Here is a 26,629-nt window from a genome sequence, read left to right as displayed (position 1 = left end):
ACCAAGTAATTCATATACCCTGCCTTCTCATTAATTGCTAGACTCTCACCCGTGAGTGAATGAAACACGTGCATGCATTATAACTCTCAAGAAAGATAGTTATAATACATGTAACTTGAGTGTTCAATATACTAAAAAAATACAAAATGAATTTCAAAGTGATCTTGCTTTGAAACACCTTGCCAGTGGCACCCACCAGCCCAAGTAGACAGATTCCTTGTTCAATCCCCAATCCCCTTAAATTATACCTCATTTGCTTCAATCTGAGAGGGGAAGAATAAAGAACAAAGTCCCATTAAGGTTGAAGACCTTAAACCAGTTAAACCAATTAATTCTAGTTCACCCAACCTTTTAATTCTGTCACCATTAGAATAACAGAGTCAAACCCTTCCACTAGCTCCTCGCAAGAGTATTGATTGAAATTTACTCCAATATCATTTAACAATCTAATTTTCAGCAAGGATCCAAGATCCAACACAGATTTATAAGAAAAATGAACCCTCAATCGCATTTATGGACCTCCAAAAACACTTCAACCAACTCTGGCAATCCACAGTTAGGGTTTTCTTTATAATATGCACAAAACACGACTCCTATTTGATCTTTCTTCAACAGCATTATACCATTCCTAGCAATCGATAAACTAGTTAACTGAAGCAAAATTCTTGGACGAAGATTTCTTGCAATTTCCACATCGACATATGATATGCTTGACAATATATGGGTGCTCATATTCGGGCTCTTAAGCATGAGAACATATTCGAATAATGAAAGCAGAAACTTTGTGCAAAAAATACCAAAGTTAGGTCTGTACCCAATCTGCTCCTCACAGCACTCTTGATTAACAGGGACCACACCAGGTAATGACTTCTTTTAATAGATCAAATTTACTATATTGTTTCTAAAATCGTCATTTGTAAGAAAATATTCGCTGTTATGGATTGCAGCTCGAATAGACTAAATACAATGAGAGTACTATTTAAGGAAGTTCAAACATGTCATTCAACATATATGACTATATGTGAAACGGACTTTTACCCCCTTCTTTAATAATTCATATAACTTTCCTGATTTTGTTGATTAATTATGATTCATTATACATCTCATATAACAGAAATGATTAAGACATATTCAAGTTGTAGCTTACATGTAAGCTATTTGTTGTGGTTACTAAATCAACTCGCTTGCAACTTAACGATGAGCAATAGCGTTACAGTAAATGGACATAGTACCACAAGTTACCTGTGATACAAGTAGAAGAAAGAGAGAGAATTTTCCAGATAAGAGCATTCTGTTGTGGTCTTCATATGCAGTTCGTTCAGACTCCAGCCAGCTTGGGCATTACGCTTTTTAGCTGTTTTATCTACTTTACAGACACAACCAATCTGGAGGATAGCATTGAACTCTAATGGCACCTTTGTTTCATATATCCCCTGATCAAAGAATTCCAGCAGAGTCACATTGAAATTTTTATAATCAAACTAAGATGTCACAAAGAAATTTTATTAGGTAAACATTGTGCTACAAATGACTAGATTAAGAAGTACAAATAATCTCACCCACAGAACGCAAAACTTCATTGGAAATGTATCTTCTTTCATATAAAAAAATAAAAACAAATTGGTATACTTATAAAAAGAATTAAAGATCTTAGGCCTAGTTTGGTACGCAGGAATGGAATGGAATGCCCATTCCAATCATTCTTTTGTTTGGTATGCCATTTAAAGTGGGAATGGCCATTCCCTTAGAATGAAAATCAATTCCACGTCTAAACCGATAAAATGGTCATTCCATTCCCAAGTAAACTTTAAAAAATCAAATTTATAAAAAAAACATCACCACCACTACCTTCTGCCACCGCCACTGCCGCCACCGTCTTCCATTGCCTTCCACCACCACTACCACCTTCCACCACTTCCACGGCCGTTGCCTTCCACCACCACCACCACTTAGAATGGTGATTATCTTTTCATTCCTACATTTCATATTTGCAACCAAACAATAGAATGATACCATTCCATTCCTAGCTTCATTCCTGCGTACCAAACTACGCCTTTTAAGTTAATTGTTCAAGTATACTTCATCTTCTTTTTTTTTAAAACTTAAAGGGATCATATTTAATCACAATAATAAGCATATGAAGGACATGAAAGCACTGAAGTAATACTATTTTATATAAAGGAAATGATCATGAAATTTCACTACCACATACAACTTTACAACTGAATTTAAATAAAGAATGATCTTATTCAAAGTAATGTGGTATGAACCTGTTCTATAGTGGAACTGGAACAAACATCTACAATAAATACCAGGGAGAAAGAATTTCATGGCATATAATTACTTCTGATCTGGGAAAAGACATAAATGGTAGATATCACTCAAGGCCTGAAACTATTGAAAGCCTTCACTATCATGCAAAAGGATAAAGATGAGGAATTTGTTGCATTTAAAAATTAATATGTCCAGCAACCTCATATGTTCTAGACAAGATTAAAAAACGAGTGACATGCATCCTCCTTTGCAATAATAAATGTACTCAGAGTTGAGTATGCTGACCTCCACTTCTGGATCTGCAAGGTGAGCTGCAAGTTTCTTGCTCTCTGAAATAAATTGATCTTCATCAATCGTGACCTATTAAAATGCATGCAAATATAAAGAAGATTAGGCCTCAGAAATCTATTTATCTGGACAATCATTTCTACAAGGCTACAAATGCAAGTGTGATATCAAAGGTGCACCTCAATTAGATTATAGCCACAGCGTCCATGTGGAAGAACCTTGTTGACACGCCTTCCAGGAAATTCTTCTGTTATAGGAGCTCTCGAGTTAAGATAAAACACTCTTGGAACAATTATTGGAATTTTATGCATGACTCCTTCGACAATAATCCAAGCAAAAAATTGGCCATTGTGTGAATTTGATACAAGCTGAATTATCTGCAAGAGTGATTAGATTAAGCACTAATAAAAGAAACTACTCCAGCTTAGTTCTCGTAAATGAATAAGCACTACATCACCTGCCAAGGACATCGCGTAAAGGCTAGTTCATGCCTCTCAAAATATGAGCTGACACCAGTTCTGCCCTGAGCTTGTTTATGATTTTTCACACTACCAGGCATCTCAGCAGTACCATTGGTTGGGTTTAAAGTCTTTGAGTTTCCCAACCTGCCAACGTCAGTTATGCCAAAGAAGTAAACTACCAACATCACTTCGCAAATGTAAATTATACTTGAATGCATGTGCACAGAAACCACATACAACAGTTCTACAATAATAGTACAAGAGACTAGGGGTCCAGTCACTTTTGGATTAGAAAAGATGACGTCAAACCACACAACTAAGGTCATAAGTTCAGCGAGAATTTCAGACATTTCAAAAAAAAAAAACTATTCTCCTTTTGTCGGCAGACTCAAGGTCACAGAAAGTTTTTATACCATTTCTGGAGCTGCGGATCCCCCCTAGAGGCCCTTCCAGCTTAGCAATAGGATTGATACCAGAGAGAAGTCCCAGATGGAGAGAAAATATATAACCTTGCAGTAACTATTGGGTAAATTCGCTTACCTCTCATAGGAATGAATGCTACATTCTATGTTGCTTCAAGCCTCCAACAATATCATAAAATTCAAGGTAAACCTCAATTAAAGGAACTAAGCAACATGCTTTTTTCTAAACTATATTTTGTACCAAGCAGGTATTTGTATGTAGGTGTCAAAGAAAGAATTACCTTTGCCGTTTCCTTTTCTCACGAGTATCTTTCCACTTTCTCTTCTTTATTTCAAGCCATCCTTGATAATCTACATTTCTGTCAATATTTGCGGCAGAAATACCATTTTGTTGCAATTCTGATGGGACATTCTCACTTTCTACACAATCCCTTTGTTGTTGTGGAGAGTTTACTTGACAGTTTGTCTGAACTGAACGTCGTTTGTCATTGACTTCATAACAACGAACAATAGGTCTAGGTCCAAAAACAGTTCTGTCTTTCTTTCTGAAGTCTTCCAAATCTTCAACACTCTTTCCGGATATTATGCAATCGGTGGTATTAGCATCAATACTCATCTTTCCCGCATCACCCCTATTCAGTGAGCTGAAGATATCAACCAATTTACGCTGTCGAAATTTGTCCTCCTTCTCACGAACCTTCTTATGCAACCAATCAGGATGAACTACCCTAGGCACAGGATTCGAAACCTGAAGAAATTCAACTAATTAATACAAGTCAAAACTGATAAATTACTTCAGCAAATAATGATGAACAAGTATCTGCACCTTCTGCATTGCAGCAGGAATAGTGACAATCTTTTGAATTGCTGAACTAAGCCGTTGCCTATAATAGGACCAATCAATAATGGATCGAATGCCAACATCTGATGAAATCTTGCACCACTTCCTTACATAAAACTTCATAATTTCTGCAAAACACGTTTATGTGGACTTCTCTCCTTCGTATATAAACAATAAAAGAATATAATCTAGGTAAAGTAGAGCAGAACTTTACCGGCATCGGTTTCAAAAATTGCAACTGGAAGAGCACGTTCACTTACTGGTGTTCCCTGCTCATATTAAAATTATAACAACCTTGATATTGAGGTATCAGGAAATAAATAAATAAATAAATACAGACGGAAAAAATGGCAAAAGTTTATGAGAACAATAATATATGAATTCACAACAAGACGATGACAAAAGCACACCAACATATATATATCAATGAGAGACCATTCGCAAGGTTAAGCAGTATCCCAAAGACAATAGCTCCACTAAATTTCAGTGCACCACTGACACTTGCACAATTAGGCCATCTTCAAGCAGCAATATAACAAGGCAAAAGTAGGATTGTTTGGAAAATCAAAATTTTAGGGCACAAATAACTTCTGGGAATTATAAATTCAAAATCAATTGTTCTATCATCAGTACATGATTCACCTTCATATGATCTTTTTACTCATAGACTAGTTGCGTTTGTTTGTTTTGAAGTAGTACTGGTCTTTGACATTTAAAACTATTGCCTTTAAAACTGAATATCTTGAAACATGTAGTGATGGAACATGTCCTGACAATATAATTGACAAGCGTTCAATTCTTCTGGTAATTTAGTATATATATAATTAAAGGCTGTATCTGCAATAACTTGCAAGTGTAAAAAGAGAGCACCATCAAAGAAAATACAGCCATGAGTCCAAATGAATGGATATTGATTTTCCTAAAATATAACAGCCAGGAATATCAAGAATCTCTCTACGCTGCAGCTAAATCCAATATCTTCACCTGGTACTGGTAGACTTTACAGAAATCAAGCAGATATTTCTATACTTCACTCAATGTTGTAATTAATCATACAACCACGAGGGGTAGGCTCAAGGGGTTCTAAAGTATATACAAACAGAAAGCAGATGACAAGGGGTTCTCAATTTGAGGACAATTCTATAGCATTAGTTTAACCAAATACTTGACAAGGGGTTTTTAAATTTGGAATGCTAGATGACTGACTTATCGCATCAGCCAAAAAAAATCTACAGAGATGGAAAGAAGAATGGAACTGGCCAACTGGAAGAGGGATGCAGGTTCTTTAATGTTGTTGACAATAAATAGTATTATGAGACATATCAAACACAACAATGAGGGGCCCAGAGATTAATTGGGAAGAGAAGAGGCAAACACACCCAAGGGAATTATGGAGAAAGAAGAAAATTTATTGTGCCATGCCAAGAATAAATGCTCTAGGAGGGGCGTTACTTATAGTGTTCGAGGACCCAGTCATTCCCAGTTATCTAAGCCTTCACAAGGTAGTGTCCAAGGGCCAATAGGTCAGACCATCATTGCATCAGCCACCCTCTCACAAGACTATTTAATCAATCATTATTCTTTTGTCAAAAAATTTAGCAGCCATTAAATGACAATGGCTGTGTATTAATTGGCAGAGGTCAAGCATTAAATGTAATCAGCATTGATTATGACTTTTCCTGACATGGTACAAGATTGCCCATGTAAAGACCCGAACCCAGGGGTCCGAATCATTAAGCGGTTCCTGCATGCTGGGCCCGGGTTCAGGTCGTTATAGCCCATCCCTTGGGCCAGCCTCAGCACTCAACTGTCTGGATGACTCTCGCTTCTCATCCTCTAATCAAAGATCCTTCTAAGTGTCCAAATAATGCTAAAAGGACGTAGTCAATCGTGTCTGTCCGTTTTTGTCCTTCATGGCGAGTGGTCCTCGAGGGGTCTCGATCAAAGTCCTCTTAAGTCTTGTGTGACCTAAGAGAGCGTCCTAGGGCCTAGGGCTCGAGGAGTGCACCTCAAGATTTCACTGGGCCTGAGAGGGTGTCTCAGGGTTTTTGAGTGACCTGTAATTATGTCCAGGTTTCAGGCTCAAGGGGGTGTTCCTCAAGGTATTGATGGACCTGAGAGGGTGTCCAAGGTTTTAAGTGACCTGAGAGAGTGTCACAGAGTTTCAAACTCAAAGGATGTCCATCAAGATTTTATAGACCTAAGAGAGAGAATGTCTCAGGGTTTTGAACGATCTGGAAGAGTGTTCCAAAGTTTTGGACTCAAGGATGCCACTTGAGGTTTTATGGATCTAAGTGAATGTATCAAGGTTTTGAAAGACTTGGAAATGTGTCACATGGTTTTGCACTCGAGGAATGCCCCTCGAGGTTTTATGGACCTAAGAGACTGTCACTGAGTTTAGAGTGGCCTCAGAGAATGTCCCAAAGTTGTGGACCTCAAGGGGTGCTCCTCGAGGTTTTATGGGCATAAGAGGAAATCTGAGGTTTTTGAGTGACCTCGGAGAGTGTCCCAGGGTTTTGGAATTGAGGGATGTCGCTCAAAATTTTATGGACCCAAGAGAACGTCCCAGGGTTTTAAGTGACCTGAGGTAATGTCTCAGGGGTCAGGGCTTTGGATGCAAGGGGTGCCCTTCAAGGTTTTGATGGAGCTGACGTGTTTTGCGTTTTGCTATTGGCCTGATGTGGCAGCCGCTGTTTTGACATGCGGAGTATGCCATGTAGGCAATAGTGCATGACACCCACATATCAAGTAGCAAAGAGTGAGTGAGACCCAACTGAGGGTTTAAACATTAAATTAATAAAATCTAGGAAGAGGATTGGACAACGAGTCCAACTGATTGATGAGAAGGATCTTGATTCTTATGGCAAAAGGTGCCACGATACTGACTACAAGGATAAAAATGATACTGCTTTTAATCTGCTCAATGGAGCTTTTATTCTACACAATGCCATGTGTTTGATCTCAATAGTGCAAGTACATCAGTGAAATAAAGTGAATGGATCTGTGGATGGCAATGCGGCCTCACAATGTCAAGGTTAAAACCAAGAATCCATCCAAGTTAAATCATGATGAATATATTCTACTAACTGAGGATTGACAGAATTGCTGCAAATTATTAGCAGTGATTATGGCTTTAGTTATCAATAGCCTGTCATTACGGCCAAGGATACAATACCTATAACATACAATGAATGTGGTATAGAATGGAAACTGAGGATCATGTTCTGCAGCCACATAAGATCGGTTTATATATTCACTGCCAAGTAACACAACCAAGCACAAGGGCTAATATGAAGTTCACCACTGCAGTTATAAAGATTCAGCTTCATACTGCAACTATGACTGGCAGGTGCACAACACATCTTATATAATCCCAATAATTTAAATGTGCACACGCCTAATCACACTACTGATTTTTTTAGTCTTATATTTTTTTATTTAAATACATTTCTTTTTTGTATAAGATTTTCATGTATATCTTTGACTGTGCACTTCATTTCAGAGTGAAGACAGCCTTAATAAGATATATAATTCACCATAACCATAAAATGTAAATTCATATAATGAGAGCAAAAAAACACAAAAAAGGAAACATGATGTATTGGTTTCCTAAGTTGAAAAGCAACGGATACCTTTGGTTCACATGCAACTATATACTGGCAACGCAATCCTTTGTCTTTAACCATTGTATCACCAAGAAAATCAGCAAGGCGTCTTGCAGTGGTTACTGCACATGACTTTTGTTCACCATAGTCAGCTAAGGATTTGCTCATTGTGCTTGATTCTGATATGTAATCAAGCAGCTCACTGTCCGCAATATCCTTCCCTTGATTCTAAACAAAAGAATAAAATTCATTAAATCCATTCCCTTTTTTGAGTCGACTCAGTTACCCAACCATTAAAAAATAATAAAATAAAGAAAAGAAGAATTAACGAAGTTGTCAAAAAAATCTTGTGAATCAACACTTTGAACAAAATAAATAAACCATAGATGGCGAAATTTCTTTACATACATCAAGAAGATCAAGCCAGCGGTTTGCAACAGAAGCAACTGCTGAATAACATTCTTCCAAGGTTGACCCATGGAGGAATTTGTCAAAAAGCTCAGCCTGCATAGAAATAAAGTATTTCAAGTTTGAAATACACCAACCTAAACATAGATTTGTGTATCTGCACAAACAAAATTCTACTGAAGGCAAGATAGTGACATGTACAAAGAAAATGACAGCATCATGTTCCAACTAAGTGTGGGAACACACTTCCAGAAAGTAACAAACAACTCAATTCAAAAATATGTTCTGAGCACATTAACCTTTCTCCATTCCTTTACCAACTCATTCATACGGCCTCCATAACCTAGGTAAGATGAATTTGGACCCCCATCATCCGTTACACAAGATTCATTTCATGCACTCATATTTAATTTTAACGCTTCTACCATCTTTTAGAGTTCTTTTAATGGTGGAATATTAACAAGATGACATAAATAGGTAGCAGTTTTGCACACGGATAATCTTTTTTGAAATTGAAGATGACCATTTAATAGCAACTTGTTAGAGGTTCCACTGTCATATCTCTCTGAGGGAGAGTGCAAAAAAATCAAATACCCATCATCCGTTACACAAGATTCATTTCATGCACTCATATTTAATTTTGACGCTTATACCATCTTTTAGAGTTCTTTTAATGGTGGAATATTAACAAGATGACATAAATAGGTAGCAGTTTTGTACACAGATACTCTTTTTTGAAATTGAAGATGACCATTTAATAGCAAATTGTTGGAAGTTCCACTGTCATATCTCTCTGAGGGAGAGTGCAAAAAAATCAAAGCCCATGTTTTATATCTGAATGTTCACTAGACACACGTCAGCAAAATATGTGATGGGAATTTTCTGCTGTCGAGAATGTGACAGGCAATTTCTAGCGGTAAGAAGTTTAAGAACACAATGGGCAAGTTGCAGCACACTTGGCTTTTATACGATATAAAGTATTTTACAGTCTATCCGTACATAATGTGTCAACATTCACGGACACATGTGCAAGAAACATCTCATCAAGGTCATGGTTGGTTTTTAGATTTTTTTTTTTTTCTTTTTTTGATAAGTAAAGATTGTATAAAGAAGCGTTCAAAAGGGGAACGCATCCCTTAGAAAATACACAAGGCCTAATAGGGCCTCTAAACTCTCAGAGAGTCCAAAAAATCAACTATCTCCTCCATGAATTTACAATATCTCCCTATAAGAGTCTCCTTTCCTTCGAAGGACCTCTTATTTCTTTCAAGCCATAAACACCACCAAATGCAAAGAGGCATAACCCTCCAAAAATCACGGATTTGGGCCCCCACTATACAACCTCGCCAGGCCTCAATCAAATTTCTGGGGGATCTAGGCATAACCCACTGAACCCCAAACAAACTCAACAGTAAGACCCAGCAATCCCAAACCACGGGGCAATGCAGAAGAAGGTGATCAACCGTTTCCCCATCTCTCTTATGCATGTAACACCAATTGACCACTACCTGTATTATCCTTCTTAAGTTGTCCTGGGTTAAGATCTTCCTTAACACCGAAGTCCACGCAAAAAAAGCCACTTTGAAAGGGGCCTTGGATCTCCAAATTGCCTTCCATGGGAAAAACTCTCCATCGGCTTCCGTAATGCACCTATAGAAAGACTGAACACCAAAATAACCCTGGGAAGAAGGAACCCACACCCATGAGTCAGAAACATCGCCCGTAAACTCCTGTATGTACACCATTTCCAAAAGACCGATAGCATCCTCGATCTCCCAATCCTAAAAGGGTCTCAAGAAACGAATGTCCCAAACAATTATCCCACTATCAAGACAATAGCAATCAATAACAAAAGCATGTCTGTCCACAGCAATCCTAACAAGCCTAGGAAAAGTGATGGCCAGAGAATGATCACCACACCAAATATCCTCCCAGTTGAAATATCTGTATTATTATTATTTTTATTTTTATTAGTTATTTTCAGCTTTTTATTAGGTGTTTTATGTAAGATCCCTATTATTATGGGATCACGTAGATAAGATCCCCGTAATTATGGGATCACGTAAATAAGATCCCCATAATCATGGGGTCACGTAGATTTTGGCATATTTCTTGTTTTTCTTTGATTTGGTTTCCTTTCTTTGTACCCTATTCTTGTATATAAATATAGCTCTTGGCTCTCGGTTTGAGAATGCCAAAACCCAAAACTTATTCTTTTTGGTATCAGAGCAAAACAAAAACCTTCGCCTCCCCCATCTTCCTCCCCAACGTCGTCACCTCCTCTCTCCCTCTCTCACCTCCGGCACACCTCCATCTCCTCCCAGCCCTTGCGCCGAACCCCTCAGGCAACCCTCTGTTTTTTACTCCTTTTTTAAGAGAATTCCCTTAGGTTTTTTATGACCTAAGATCCTTCTGGTGTTTTTTTTAATTTTATGGGCTGTCGGCGTTTGTTCGGCAGTGTATTTGGAGGAAAGCGCTGATTTTTCCGGCCTTGTTTTTTACTCTTTCCTTCTGCTTTGACGTGTGGACTAGCCTTATTTTGGTACTATTACTGATTCTAGTAGCCAAAAGGGCACTTTATCCTCGATCCAGCATACTTTATCTTCGGCATATCATACTCCGGCACAGTGGGTTACTAGTGTGCTCTTGAATGGGCGCAACTTCGTATCTTGGACCCATTCTCTTCAACTCTATATTTAGGGGAAAAGGGAAAACTGGTTGGCTTTTGGGTTTAGTCAAGGAACTGGAAAAGACGGATACTAATTATATTGCATAGGACATGGACAGGTGCACCATTCTGGGTTGGATCTTTAACTCAATGGAGGAGCGTATCTATAATACGTTTATGTTTCGCACTTTCGTTTTTCGTCTGTGGCAAGCCCTTAACAAGATGTATGCCCATTCCCGCAATGACGTTTGTATCTTTGAACTCTATCAAGAGATTGCTCATGCATCTCAGGAGACACTCAAGCTGTCAGTATCAGAGTATTTTGGGTACCTCCAGTCTAGGTGGGAAGAATTAGCACAGTATGAACCTCTCTCCGATTTCTCTGAAGAAACTACAACTCTTTTGGTCAAGAGACTGGACCGCCAGCATACCTACTATTTTTTTTATGGGTTTACGATGTGAGTATGATGCCTAATTTATATGATGCCTTCGCTACTGCTGACCATGAGGAGCATAGACGTCAGATCTCTCAACCAATAGCTTTACCAGAGAATCCAATTGATCAGATGGCTCTTGCTGCTAATTCTAGACTTTCAGAGGGAAAGGTTATTTGTCAACATTGTGTTGCCATGGGTCATGTAAAGGATCATTGCTTTAAGCTTCATCCCGAGCTAAAGCAGAAATTCTCTCGCAATCGTCCTTCTGGCCTTGGCCTTACTGCCGCAGTAGCCGATACTATTGGTGGGTATGCTACTCTACAGATTGTTGTCCCTCCTGCTTCAACTCCTCTCAGACCATCTTTTCAAGACTTCAATCAGTTACAGTCCTAGATTGGTCAGCTTCATGAGCAGTTTGGAGCTTTATCTACCAGGGTCAGCTCTTCTATTCCCACGACTACTATAGCTACAGGTACTCCTTCTGCTTTTCATGTTAAAGCGAGAAAACCTATTTGGGTTCAAGATTCTGGAGCCAATGATCACGTGACTGGTAAGTTGTCATTATTTTATATTCCCGTTACCCCTATTAAAAAGGCGGTTAGTCTAGTCAACGGGTCAACCACCATTATTCATAGTAAAGGAGATGTTCATCTATTCCCTGATATTATTTTGCCATATGTTCTTCATGTTCCTAACTTTGCATTTAATCTTCTATCTGTTAGCAAACTTACCAAATCACTAAACTGTGCAGTGATTTTCTTTCCTCATTACTGTGTTTTACAAGACCTGTGTTCGAAGAGGATTTTTGGCAGAGGATATGAGCACGATGGCCTCTACTACTTTAGGGATCCTCCACCGACACCTCCTCCACTTGCTTCAAGCCTCTGTTCTTCCAGTTTCTAGATCTTATGATTTTCTTTTCAGACTTAAAATTTATGGCATGCTTGCCTTGAGCATGTAAACTTTCAGTATTTATGTCTGTTTTTCCCTTCATTAATACCGGCTTGTAAGGATAATAAGTTTCAATGTGAGATTTGTGAGCTTTCTAAACATACTAGAACTAGTTATATTTCTCATATGCATTGTGCACCTAGTATGTTTGATCTCATACATTCTGATGTATGGACTGTGGGGTCCTTCTCCTGTTACTGCTTTTTCGGGACATCGTTATTATGTCACATTCATTGATGATTATTCCCGCTACACATGGGTATATTTACTTAAAAAGAAATCTGAAGTTTTTCCCTTGTTCACTCAATTCCTCCAATGATCAAAACTCAATATAAAACTGTTGTTAGGAATATTAGGTCTGACAATGGTCGTGAATATGTTTCCAATGAGTTTCAGTCTCAACTTAACCAACAGGGTATTTTTCATCAACTTACTTGTCTATATACCCCTAAACAGAATGGTGTGGCAGAGCGTAAAAACCGCCAACAAATGTCAGTTGTTCAATGTCTTTTAAATGGTATGAATGTGCCAAAGTCATACTGGCACATGGCGGTTCTTACAGATACTTTTCTCATTAATCGTACCCCTAGTAGAGTATTAAACGGTAAGGCCCCCTTACAAGTGCTTTAGCCTGATATTACTTTTTCCATCATGCTTTAAGTGTTTGGATATACATGTTTTGTTCACAAAATCGTAGCCCTTCTTGTACTAAACTTGATGACAAAGCCATTAAATGTATCTTTGTAGGATACTCTTCAATGTCAAAAGGTAACCGATGTTATGATCCTGTACACAAACACATATATCTTATGATGTCACATTTCATGAGCATACCCCTTTTTATGGTTCTAACACTATCTTGCAAGAAACTTCTACTCCCGATCAAGAGGTTTCTCCTCTTGCTCATCCTCTTTCTATTTTTCAAAAAGAGTTTTCTCTTGTGGTTTCCTCACCCCATTTACAGGTCTATTCTCTCCGCCCTCGTGCTCCACCTCCACTGCCTTCATCCTCCTTAGATACAGGTTCAGGTTCATCTCCTCTCTCTCCTTTACATTTCCCTGACCCTGTTCCTGAGTCTCGGTATCCCGCTCGGGACCGCAAACCCCTTGCTCGATTTGGATTTGCTTGTAGTAATGATCATCCTATTTCGCAGTATATCTCTTATGATGGTCTTTTAGGGTCTTATCGAACCTTTCTAGGCAAACTTGATTCCATTTCCATTCCCAAAAATGTCTCTGAGGCCCTCTAGAATCCCAATTAGATGTCTGCTATGATGGTAGAAATGGATGCTCTGCAGCAAAATGAAACATGGGAGCTTGTATCTCTCCCTCCTGATAAAAAGACTGTTGGTTGCAAACGGGTATTCAATGTTAAATATCTGGCCGATGGCTCTATTGATCGGTATAAGGCCCGTTTGGTGACCAAAGGGTTTACTCAGATTCCTAGTAAAGAATATAATGATACCTTCGCTCCAGTGGCTAAATTGACCTCAGTTCGTTTGCTTATCTCCTTGGCTGCCTCTCACAATTGGCTTCTTCATCAGCTTGATGTGAAGAATGCTTTCCTTAAAGGTGATCTTCTTGAGACTATTTATATGGATCTTCCACCCGGTTATCGGGCTGAGGGGGAGTATGCTGGAAAGGTCTATCGATTGCAAAAGTCTTTGTATGGGTTAAAACAATCTCCCAGAGCTTGGTTCAGCCGCTTCAGTGATGTAATTCTATGGATTTTGTTAGATGCCATTCTAACAATACATGTTTTATCCACCATTCCTCCACTGGTCGATGTATCATTCTTCTTGTCTATGTTGATGATATCATCATTACTGACAATGACATCCCTGGGATTGCTCAAGTAAAGCTTCAATTGGCTAAAGCTTTTGATGTGAAAGACCTTGGGCAGCTCAGACATTTCTTAGGAATTGAGGTTACAAGATCTAAGCAGGGTGTCTCTTTATCGCAAAGGAAGTATGTCTTGGATCTTCTTCGAGACACGGGTATGCTTGGGTGTAAACCTGCATCCACTCCTATAGATCCTAATATAAAGATCTCGGCTGACTCTGGAGATCTCCTTTCTGATCCCTCGCAGTATCAGCGCTTGGTAGGAAGATTGATTTATCTTACCAACACCTGTCCTGATTTGGCTTTTGCTGTTAGTGTTGTGAATCAGTTTATGCATGCTCCTCGTACAGCTCATATGGATGCGATATATCATATTCTTTAATATCTTAAGTCCTGTCCTGGATTTAGATTATTCTATTCTTCTAGCAAACAAGTTGGGTTATCCTGTTTCAGTGATGCAGATTATGTTGGGTCCAAGACTAACAGACGTTCCACATCTGGCTTCTGTACTTTCTATGGAGATCAACTTATATCCTGGAAAAGAAAGAAACAACCTGTAGTTTCGAGATCTTCAGCAGAGGTTGAGTATCGTGCCATGGCCCAGGGTACTCGTGAGATTCTCTGGCTTCGATCTTTCTGGAGGAACTAGGGCTAAGTGAAAAACAGTCCTCAGCCTTGTTTTGTGATAATAAGTAAGCCCTCATGCTTCGTGTGTTTGGATGTACATGTTTTATTCAGAATCGTAGCCCTTGTACTAAACTTGATGACAAGGCCATTAAATGTATCTTTTTAGGATACCCTTCAATGTCAAAAGGTTACCAGTGTTATGATCCTGTACACAAACACGTGTACAGGAGATTCTCTGGCTTTGATCTTTCTTGGAGGAACTAGGGCTAAATGAAAAACATTCCTACTTGTTTTGTGATAATAAGTCAGCCATCATGCTTGCTTCAGATTATGTTCTTCATGAGAGGACTAAACATATAGAGGTGAACATTCATTTTATCAGAGAGAAGGTTCGTTTGGGGATTATCAAGCCGTGCTTTGTTTGGTCCTCTAATCAATCGGCAAATGTGTTCACCAAATCCGTTGGTCCATCTTTTTCATTCCTCGATTACCAAGCTGGGCTTGATTGATATCTTCACTCCAGCTTGAGGGGTAGTGTTGAAATATCTGTATTATTATTATTATTATTATTATTATTATTAGCTATTTTCAGCCTTTTATTAGGTGTTTTATGTAAGATCTCAATTATCATGGGATCACGTAGATAAGATCTCCGTAATTATGGGATTACGTAGATAAGATCTCCGTAATCATGGGATCACGTATATTTTGGCATATTTCCTATTTTTCTTTGATTTGGTTTCCTTTCTTTGTACCCTATTCCTGTATATAAATATAGCTCTTGGCTCTCGGTTTGAGAACGCCAACCAAAACTTCTTCTTTTCTCCCAAAAGCGGATCCTCCTCCCATACCCATATTGTTTTTAGATTTTGAAAGTTCTATATGTCCATGAAGTATGTTAATTGTTGATGATATCGTTTATTTGATGAAACTAGAGAAGAGGCAAGTGCTAAATTAGAGGTTTGGGGAGAAGCTCCAAAACTAAAAAGATTTAAGTAGAGTAGGAATAAAAATGAATATATGGAATGTAGTTTTAGTAAATTTAGAAATACAAATAGGGATGCAGTGAAAATTGGGGACCAAAAGATACCAAAAAATGAACATTTCCGCTATTTAGGCTCAATTATTCACAATGAAGGAAAATTTGAAGATGATGTTTTTTTTTTTGATAAGTAAAGATGATGTTGATCGTACAATCAAGACAGGATTGGTAAAATGGAGGAGTGTATCTAGTATATTCAATGACTTAAGATTGAAATGTATATTGCTTCAGATTGAAACGCAAGTGTTGTAAGGCAACTATTAGACAAGCCAAGCTTTATGGACAGAATGGTGAGCAGTAAAGAAACATATGCGTATTGCAGAAATGCAAATGTTGAGATGAATGCGTGACAAGACTAGAATTGATAGAATTAGAAATGAAGACATCTGTCAGATGGTTGAACTAGCACACATTGGAGAAATGTCTATATATATGTATAGAGAGAGAGAGATTATATGGTTTGAGCATGTGCAGAGAAGAACGCTAAGTGCATCAGTTACAATGAGTGGTGTGGTCCACATTGAAGGTAACACAGCTAATGCTATGGGAAGCGGAGCCTAGAATTAACATGATAAAATTAGTAAGGAAAGATATGGTAACGTGTTCTCGACCTGAATCCGGAACCAGAAGTAGTGGTTGTTGTAATATGGCTGCAATAGGATTCATGTAACGGACCCAAAGTAGGTGGGAAAAGGCTTTGTTGAGTTAAGTTTCAAGTTCCATCCGTCAGAGACCACATATCAGTGCATAAATCAGCGCTCATGTCTGTGTTCTCATTACACCGTATCTGAATTTTCATTCTGAGAACAACACAGAAGAATTGCAGTTGGTGAATTATAAAAGACCAGAACCCTCAACATCAAAGAAATCACAGCAGATTTTTATTTTATTTTATTGGTGGGGTGGGGTGTTACAAAATAATGTAACTACATTATTAAGATCGCAAAGTATAGTTGAGTTGGCATAAGGTCTTTGGGTATGTGCTAGAAGTCCTGTGTTCAACTCCTGGAGGCGTCAAGCCTCCTCCCTGGGCTTAACCAATACCAAGATTTGGGGATGATTGCGGCTATCCAAAGGGAGTAGTCCAAGCCCCAAAAGGGGTGGGGAAACCTTCGTTACCCAAAAACAAAAAATGTTCAGAGTTTAAAATTTTAAGGCAGGAAAGTGAACTATTAAACCAGGAACTGCGCAAAGCCAAAACTGACCTTAACTGAACCACATTTCTAGTATATGGTAGAAGTTAGAATTGACTTTACAGGGCATTACTTAGAACGGTGTTTACTAGAAGCAAGGGATGTCAAAATTGGTCATTCATAACTAATGAAAAGAAGATGGCGAACAAGCAAAAGTTATTAGTGTGTATCGCAGATTATCAGACACATCTATATTTTACAGGATAAGTAAAATGAACAACTGAATGGATTTCAAGTCACATTTAAGTAACAAAACCACACAGAACCCATACATATTAATATATAGCAGTGAATGAAAAAACAATATGCACATTTCATTAGTAGGAAAAATTTAAGTTAGATATTTTACAAGCAAAAGAGGATACCTGGAATACTTTGATGAGTTTCAGCTCACCTCTGCGCTTGATCTCAAAACCTTTAAGCTCTGCAAGGGTTCCATCATCGTTAAAAACAGCATATCGCTTCTTAATTAGAATTCCTTCTTCCTTAGAAGCTGGAAGAATCATTGCCTACATACCATAAATAATGCCCAAACAATCAATGTGAATATCATGACAAAGGAAACAAAAAGCGAAATATTCAGTAAATAAATGTGAACATTTTTTAGGGTTCATCCATTTCACCTTATACGGTCCATCCACTTCAAATTCAATTGAGCATTCACTGTGTGTCGTATATATTTTTTTGATGGGATCTTTGAGCGTCTGTTTAAAATATTAGTTAGAAACAGTGCTTTCTGCAAAATGTAAATGTACAAGTAAAGCAGCAAGAGCATTTCTGACAATATATCAGAAAGTGAGAAAATAAAAATAAAAAATAAAAAAACAGAGAAAAGAAAGAAAAAAAATCCATCTAACCTGGTACTGATCATTTGTATTGTTCCTTGCCACATCAACATTAAGCATAACACAAGGATATGAAATTGTCAGCTTCTTCTTTAAATCCCTGAAATATGTGATCCATAAAATGTCATTAGTGTCATGATCAATACCATGCAAAATCAGGTGAAAACTATTTTTCCTTTATGAACCAAAGTGAATAGTTGAGCAATGCATCAGAAACATACTAATATTACTGTGCATAAATAACACAAATGCCCATAGATACAATAAGGATATGTCATTCATAGGATACAGAAATAATCATGTGAATCTTGAAGAGCAAAAGCATACTTTGTTTTAAAGGTGAAGTTCTCTGGGAATGATCCAGGTAATGCACACCAGATACCATCTGTATCTAATTCAAGAGGTTTTCCAATTTTTTCTACCAGTAAACGCGCATTCTGAATAATTTTTGCACCGGTATACGTGACAACTCCAGCCATTTCCATTGAGTACCATCTTGCACCCCTGGACCATATAAAAGCATAAAGCGGAAGATAACAAGAGCGGAAAGGGCCTTACAGTAAAATTCAAAACCAAAAACATGTTCTTAATCACAAAAAATATTGAAATCACATAAACTCACTTGCGCATGACATATCCATAGAAAGAGTTCAGAATACACTTATGAGCCAGTTGTAATGAATCATAAAGAACTACCATATCCTGCAAAAATTAATGAACAAAGCCAGAGACTATCAGTTACATAACAAGCTGCTAAAATTGTAAATGATCAGGGGGCAAGAAAAAAAATGAAGCATTTATAGTAATCATACTTGTGCTTCTTGGATCTTAATAGAATTTCCACTAGCCTTTGCTTCTGACAACTTCCCCTTCCAAACCTTATTAAGTCCTTTGTACTCATACCTTCGATCTCGAAAGCTTAAACCAGAACGGAAGAAAGTACCATTTGAAATAAGACAACCAAATCCGTCAAAACCTTTTCTCAGGTAATCAGTAACAAAAACCTACAGGTTTCCTATCTAGGTAACAAGAAACCTGAAAAAATAGATAAATTTGTTTGCTCATACAAGGATGATGATGATATAACAAAATCTCTACTGCTTACCTCCGGACAGTGTCCACATAAAACGGATTTTCCCGCATGCAGATCCCTGCTTCTCGAAGCTCGGTAACTGGCTTATTCAATACCCGTTTATATGCCTATGGAAAAACAATAATCATAGAATGCAAGGTGTTACTTTGCAAACAATTATATTAGAGATGGCAATGAAATACCTTTTGGCAGTATTTCTTTAGACGCTCTTTGAGCTTCAATTGTTGCTCCACTTTAGGCAGGTCAAGAAAAGATTTTGACAACTGGCCATCTACTTTATCAACAAACTCAGACTCAATTTGCCTCTTCAAATGATAGTAGTCACTGACACAAATTAATGCCCATAAACAACTATCAGTGGCCTCACATGGAATTCCCCAAGGCCTAAGAACAACAGAAGAAAATGAAAGAAACCTTTTCTTTGCCATGTATGTCTCGCCACGCCAGACCCATTCAAGCTTACGAAGGCAAGTTTTGCCCGGACGGTTGAAATCACATGCAGTGCAAATCTCATCTGAAACTATTGATGGAGGCTGGAATTGGACAAAAGAAAACTCAGTATACACTAATTGCAAAGATATTTCTTAAATGAAGACTAATCGGAGCCTCTAACAGAATATATAAGTTAAACCATGCTAATTATACTTAACTAAACTATTGCCAGAGAAATCAGAAAGAAGAATGCATAAATAGTGTGAAATATCTATCAAATAGGAGAATCATAAAAATAAAATAAGGAAACAACAATCAAAAGCTGTGTGTATGCATTACAATACTACCCCGTAAAAATTGAAAATGGTTGACTAAATCCTAGCTCAAAAAATGACAAGCAAATGAACCCTCTTGGCCTCTCCTTGTCAAATAACAAGTTCAATAGATGATAAAAGTAAATTGAAAGATGTGAATTAATTTATCTGCTCCTGAATACCCTTCAATTCCGCTCGTTCCAGACGCTTAAACAAATAACTAGGGGCCATTTTCCAAATAATATTGTTGCCGCTTCTTTGACCCTGAACCACCATAATGCAACACTCGGAAGAAAAAGGCAAGGTTCCAAGCTCCGCAGCTTAGCCATGAAGAAGAAGGTGGTTCACAGTTTCCTCCTCTTTGCACATGCAGCAACTATTATGAATTAACCACTACCTCACTCAGGGAATCAAATTATCTAACATTCAACATGTGTAAAAAATAGTCCACACCATGACTGTCAGCTTAGAAGGAGAACACTTTTCCCAAAAAAAAAAAAAAAACCACCACCGACTTCCTTGGATATTGAAGGAAGATTTTACAGATAAGAACCCAACTGATACAACTCCAAAACTCTTCCAAATTATCATATCATCACCCTCCCTATAAATATTTGCATTAAACAAACCATAAAAGAATGATATAAGTGACATGACCTCACTTTTCTGGTAAGTCACACAACCTCGCATAGTTTTTTCTAAATCACCTTTTCTTCTCTTGAGGATCCAGTCTTAAAAAAACCAACGTTCTACCACCTGCATTCTGGAAAGAGACCTTTTGCCGTTCTCAGAAAAGTAAAAAGTGGGAGAGATGTTTAGAAATATATCATGTCCTATTCTTTGATCTATACAAAAAGGCTTGATATCAATCCCACTCATAAATTCCAAATGAAGAGTCTAGAAACCTGGCTATCTTTTTATACACCATAATAAATACATCTTCCCAACATTTTCATTATGCGTGACTCTTAAACTAAAGATAATTCTAGACAAGTTTTTTTAAACTTAACGTCCTCTACAGTTCTTCCAGATGACAATTTCCAGATTTTAGAAGTAACATGAAAATAAATGCTCTTATTAACAAGAAAGACTCCTGCGTAAATGTATCAAAAGAAGTATGACCATATAATTTTAAAACGTTAACCAAGACTTGATCGAAAGTACTTTCCATCATCTGGGTGGCCTCAGATCCACATGGTTTTACTTAATTTGTGGTCATGGTCCAAAAGCAAGCTTAAACAATAGGAGTACAACCTATTGCACATTATGCAAGCTCATAGTCCCATTCAATTATGATTAAATCATGTTGCCTTATCAAGTACTTCACACCCTAAATCAGTGTTACCAAGAACATAAATTGCTGCAGTATGCAGAAAAAGAACTGGTACAAGGTACATCACCACCCCAGAAACTTGGTGCATCTAAGGTTGGGCATACATACTTAAACAGATTGCTTAGAAGTTGGGATGAAATAAGATAATTTTTAATGCATAACCTGAAAAGATGATTAACAACATGTATAAGCTTCCTACTCAAATTCAGTGATTAATAACATGTATAAGCTTCCTAATCAGTTTCAATGATTAATAAAATGTATAAGCTTCCTAATCACTTTCAATACAATTTTTATATGAATTACATTTGAAAGTCAATAGCAACACTATTTCCCAGTTTCTATTGATCACTTGATGTGTTATACGACTGTCCCCTTTGCCTCAAACTTAATATTGACACATCAAATTTGATATACAGGGAAAATATGGAGAAGATAAAGGGAGATCGTGTTTGCTAAATTTCGTGTTCTAAAACAAAATTGTACCATTATTTGGATCACTCTATCCCGACAAGCAATATCAGATCTTTAAGGAAGCGGTAGCAAAAAGATGTTAAACTGTCCTAGTCAATCACAAACATAATTGTCATATAAAAAGTACAAATATTAAATTACTTCCATACCTGGAGCCTGTTCGTCAATATAATGTTAGGATACATTGCAGCGACATCCAAATGATAAATAAGGGGGCATTCATCACGTATAGGTTCATCCCGCATCTTCATAAGCTGCAAGTAAAGAAAAAGATCAACATAAAATGGTATACATGTGACTGCAAATTCTGTGCATGGGTCAAATGTTCCTACCATTATTATATCACAATCTTAGTTAGACCAGTGATAATCAGTGAGAAATGAAAATAAAGTAAATCATGCAAGCTTTGTGTAGTGGGATGTGTTCCCCGCTTAAGCGCTTTTATATGAAATTTACTTATCAAAAGATTAAAAAAAAGTAAATCATATAAGCTTTGAAGTAAAAAAAAAAATAGTTCCTCAAGGTTCTGTAATATAGAGCATTAGACAAAATTTTCAAGTAATATAATGTAGATTAATTTTATTTGCTGTTTTAGAAAAATATATACCTATATAAGATAATATTGCAACTGACTTTAAATTAAGAATAAACAAGATCGAATGGTTAGCATGTAAGACATAGATAAATTTAATCCAATATTAAGAACAAAATAAGTATGATTTTTTAATTCAGCGATCCAAGCATCCTTTTTTTTTTTTTTTTTTTGATAAGTAAGATTATATTAGAAGCATTCAAAAGGGGAATGCAGCCCAAAATACAAGTATCAGTTTTGAAGCATTAGTCTTAGTCTTGAGAGCATAAAGAGCCAGCACCTTTTCCACTATGCCATTCTTCACTTCATCATAATTTGAGATTGATTCCAGTTCCATCTTACCCTCTACTCTAATAGCATATTGCAGATCACGATCAAGGTTGTCGATCAGTTGCTGAAAATCAAAAAGTACAGCAAAGTCATAACTATTCATGAAGCCAAACCATTTTGCAGAAAGGTTAGCAAAAATCTGTAATGGAGCAGTTCACCAGAGAATGATGCAAAAATACAGATTCAATGTTAAAAAAGGCTTTTAATGGTTTTACACAAAACATCAAGCAAAATGGTAGGAAATGCACAAGATGGTCAATAAGTCAACTTTCAGCTCATCAATCATCATACACCCATACTACAACAAGCTACCACGCAATGGAACATATCATAGTCCTTGCACCTACACCAAACACAAGCTTACTTTTAGACATCTTCTAAGTTATGTCTTGTGTTACAAGATTCTTTTAAATGTGCAAGGATATAGTACATGTTGCAAACAAATGACACATGAACAAAGTACCAGTGCCGTATACATGGTATTTGGATTTAGGTATGAATATAATGTATCCCACATGTCTGGTTGGACATCCACCTAGCAAGCATATTTAGATAATCCAAGTTTATTATATAATTGTACATAGAAATCCTTTAGTATGTTCCTTTTGTTATTATACTCTTCGGAAAGAATGAAGTGCCCATGTTGAACACTACATTACTAATAACACCATTTTACCACTTAAAATAAAAGAATGTTGAAATTTGGATACTTATGATGATCTCTAGTCTTCAGGTTTGAGGATTTAACAGTTCTGGCACTTAGAGACAATTTCCACATTCGATAAACGTACCAAGTTCATGTAACATGGGATATATTTGAAATATTGCAAAAAGTGTCCACTGTTTTGGAATTCAGATAAAAACTGAGAGAGTATATCTTTGAACATTGAGATTGCCTTCTACCTCAACTAATTTTTTTTTCTCATAAATGAAAGAGTGCATAGAAATTAACTTCTACAAACATCTGGAGGAATGAGTTTTTATGTGTGAGTTTTTATCCTTCGGGACTTGAAACTTTAGAATGAGATAGTGTTTAAATTAAGATGTAACGAGTGCTCAGTTTGTAATAAAACATCAATTAGAATGAAGTTCAGAAGACCATGGATGACCTTTTCTATGGACTAAAAAATGGTTCTGGAATTAAAGAATTAATTAATTTATAAGGAAAAAATTAATTAATTAATTTATATCTAAAAAATAAAAATAAAAGGAACTGTAAAATATTCAACCAGTGGAGTTACCAAGACATAGTAAGTAAATATACTTCTCACCATGTGATGAAAGGTTGCCGTGAACACCATAGATATGCATGGCAGCTAGGAAATATATTGTAGTCTTTACATAGTGATCAATGGAAGGCACGGATTTGACGGAGGTGTAAAATTTTACCAAAAAATCACATATGGCCGTAATTTTGTCATCTAACATAATTGAGAACTAAATATCACAGAAGTTTTAAATTTTGGATTCCTGCCAAGGTTCCTGTACAATTCCAAGCAACCATAGGCCCAGAGGTGTAGTACAGATTGTTGTAAACGTCTAATATTTACAATCGGACAAAAATTTCACCTAAAACGACCTGACAAGGTTTCCATTCAAAAATGGGGAAAAAGACTCCAAACCAATTCATATGATTTTTACACTGCCTGGCATAAGAGCATGCCATCTTTAATTCCCTTTGGAAAGAAAATGACATTACTTCCGAGAACTCTAAGAAATGAAATTTTCAGTTTTGAAGGAAAATTATTTGTATTCAAAAACAAACACCATCTGGCAAATGTTAAACAGTAAAAAATAAACACAAAATGGTGTGCCTCTGGTTAGATGTGATAAAGGAATAGAGACAACACATCACAGACAATTGAATTCCTTACAGTTCAGCAAATCAGATGGACAACTTACTTGATAGGCAGATGGATCAAGCTTAAAACTAGTTGGAAGGTCAGATCTGAAAACACCACTTTCTAGGCATTCCACATGGCCACCAATATATGTCTCACTCTCCAGAAGCTGTCTGTTGTAAAATTTTTCTGGATCAGATTGATGTTTATTAGGACAAATAACATTTGCCTTGTATGCCTGCAAATATAATATTAGTTAATTTTTTTTTCATGAATATTAGTTAATTTTTTTATGAAATCGACAGAAATATAGTACTTTAAATAACCTAGAGATGAAAGGATATTTGCACCATTAAGAAGTGTCAAGGCTAGAAATTCAGAAAATAAAAATAAATTAAAATAAGGAATCCAAAACCATTCACAAATTAAGCAGAAAAGGCAAGTGGCCATTGTTTAAACATACATGCTCCTAAGAACACACCTGGACCATAAGAAGCATTTCACAAAGGGTCCCACTTCCTTTACGTAAAACCTCATCAGGCGGCATTGGTATGATAGTTGCAAGGGAGAAAATGAAGGGATGAACATACATCATATACAAGTAATAAGTTGCAACAGCATCAGAAACAGAATAGGAGGCCATCATCTGAAATAACATTTCAAACAAAAAAAAAAAAAACCAAACATCATTAAAAAATGTCCACAGTAAGGGAATGAACAAAAAGGCAATAAATAGTTTCAGATTCAGATACTCAGTGACATCTAACTCATGCAATAATGCTTGCAAGAAAAGAATGGCTATGCTCATCGTCTGCCAAAAAGAGTGTATATGGCTGTTCTGAACTGCCTCTCTGAGTCCATCATAGTGACTCAAGTTGGCAGCCAGAAATGAACATGGATGTCTTTCTAGGTTGCCAAGTCATATGGAAATATTAACACTCTTATAATCTATGGACAAAGCATGGAGCTTGCAACCTGAAGTACATCCATAGTTTATACCTATTTGCTATTTTAAGTTGGCTACAGCGGAACATCCACAGTTTATAGAAAAGTATCAATGGGACTTAATGGAATCGCCAGTTCCTTCCATTTTCCTTCACTGATCAAGAGAACAGATTACATACAAGCCATTCCCACTTTAGCAATGTGCACATTCATGTGACAAATCATTATGCACAATTTCTAAATGTCAATGGATGGTCAACAGGAGCTTACTTCATCTGTTGTTACCTGCATGCAGTCAACCTACCGACTTGATACCATCATACCAAGCTCCAGTAAGACAGCATATTTATATCTCCCACAGCAGGATCCTCCCATATCAGCTCTGATTTTTCTCAAAAGTATGACAACGATAATACGAGTTCTATTTAACACATTGGCTAAGAAGCATGGACAGGGAGACCTGTAAGGAGGAATTGTATCCGTGTGAGACACATTTCGGACACCAACACCTCTCACACACTCCCAAACACATTCCACGATATCATAGACGTTTGCGCGACTAAGAATAAGATCCTTCATTCCTCAAACACATCTGATAATTCTTAGACACTCACAAACACATATTTAACAAATGAACCTTGGACTTTAAAATTGGGAAAAATCATATTTGAAAGGAAAAATAAATTGAAGGTTTATACAAAATTTATTAACAGTTAGACATATTTAAGAAGGCAAAAGGTATAGAAAAGTTTTTCGAAGGAGTGGCATAGATATTATTTATCAAAACATGATACATAAATCTTTTGTTACATAAATCATAAATCCATAAATCATATACATAAACAAAAACATGATACATAAATCTTTTGTTAGTTATATCATTCTCTATTATGCAGCAAGGGGTGATCATGATTTTTACAATTTTTAAGTTACAAATTTTACATTGCACTTGTAGAATAATAGATTTACATATCATAAGGAAATGTTATACATAACATATTTTTATTTGAGTAATGCTCCTAAGAGGACCCTCTCATGAGAAGACCCATGAGCTCTCCCTCTTTCACCATTGGATTAGAAAAGTTTTTTGAGATGTGTTCAAAGTCAAATGAATTATTTAATACATCTTTCAATTCAAGTGTTAAAAAAGGAGAGCCTATGGTCTTCTTATGAGAGGGTCCTCTTAAGAGCATCTCTTCTTTTTTTTTTATTGTCATGTCTGTTACTTATGTTTTTAAGATTTAATCTGCTGGCTAGTCCAAGTTTTACCATGTCTCCTTGTCCATGCTTCTTAGAACATAGGCATCTCTTGCTTCAATTTCACCCATAACAGTATGAACATCCTAAGCTACTGTAGCAGTATCTAAAGCAA

General features: G+C 36.8%; 1 protein-coding gene across 1 annotated transcript in view; it reads right to left on the bottom strand.

Moving 5' to 3' along the window:
* LOC132270165 (DNA polymerase epsilon catalytic subunit A-like) overlaps positions 1 to 26,629 on the bottom strand; it is a 53,386-nt gene that overhangs the window by 15,528 nt on the left and 11,229 nt on the right. Inside the window, exons 12-33 of the mRNA XM_059771365.1 lie at positions 24,794 to 24,958; positions 24,374 to 24,550; positions 22,422 to 22,535; positions 21,699 to 21,803; positions 19,411 to 19,529; positions 19,179 to 19,320; positions 19,009 to 19,103; positions 18,716 to 18,821; positions 18,526 to 18,605; positions 18,231 to 18,407; positions 17,916 to 18,003; positions 17,682 to 17,762; positions 17,424 to 17,567; positions 8,300 to 8,395; positions 7,919 to 8,119; positions 4,501 to 4,555; positions 4,272 to 4,414; positions 3,727 to 4,193; positions 3,020 to 3,167; positions 2,742 to 2,939; positions 2,560 to 2,634; positions 1,243 to 1,433 (exon numbers count right to left, since the gene is read on the bottom strand). Of these exons, the coding sequence (XP_059627348.1) occupies positions 1,243 to 1,433; positions 2,560 to 2,634; positions 2,742 to 2,939; positions 3,020 to 3,167; positions 3,727 to 4,193; positions 4,272 to 4,414; positions 4,501 to 4,555; positions 7,919 to 8,119; positions 8,300 to 8,395; positions 17,424 to 17,567; positions 17,682 to 17,762; positions 17,916 to 18,003; positions 18,231 to 18,407; positions 18,526 to 18,605; positions 18,716 to 18,821; positions 19,009 to 19,103; positions 19,179 to 19,320; positions 19,411 to 19,529; positions 21,699 to 21,803; positions 22,422 to 22,535; positions 24,374 to 24,550; positions 24,794 to 24,958 (3,167 nt within the window). The remainder of the gene's footprint in view (positions 1 to 1,242; positions 1,434 to 2,559; positions 2,635 to 2,741; positions 2,940 to 3,019; positions 3,168 to 3,726; positions 4,194 to 4,271; positions 4,415 to 4,500; positions 4,556 to 7,918; positions 8,120 to 8,299; positions 8,396 to 17,423; positions 17,568 to 17,681; positions 17,763 to 17,915; positions 18,004 to 18,230; positions 18,408 to 18,525; positions 18,606 to 18,715; positions 18,822 to 19,008; positions 19,104 to 19,178; positions 19,321 to 19,410; positions 19,530 to 21,698; positions 21,804 to 22,421; positions 22,536 to 24,373; positions 24,551 to 24,793; positions 24,959 to 26,629) is intronic.

The sequence above is a fragment of the Cornus florida genome, unplaced genomic scaffold (genome assembly GCF_030987335.1).
Source record: "Cornus florida cultivar Cherokee Brave unplaced genomic scaffold, ASM3098733v1 CherokeeBrave_3.0.0_Hap2_Chr08, whole genome shotgun sequence".
Taxonomy (NCBI): Eukaryota; Viridiplantae; Streptophyta; class Magnoliopsida; order Cornales; family Cornaceae; genus Cornus; species Cornus florida.
The sequence above is the reverse complement of the archived record's forward strand: the minus strand, read 5'-3'. Positions and strand labels throughout refer to the sequence as shown.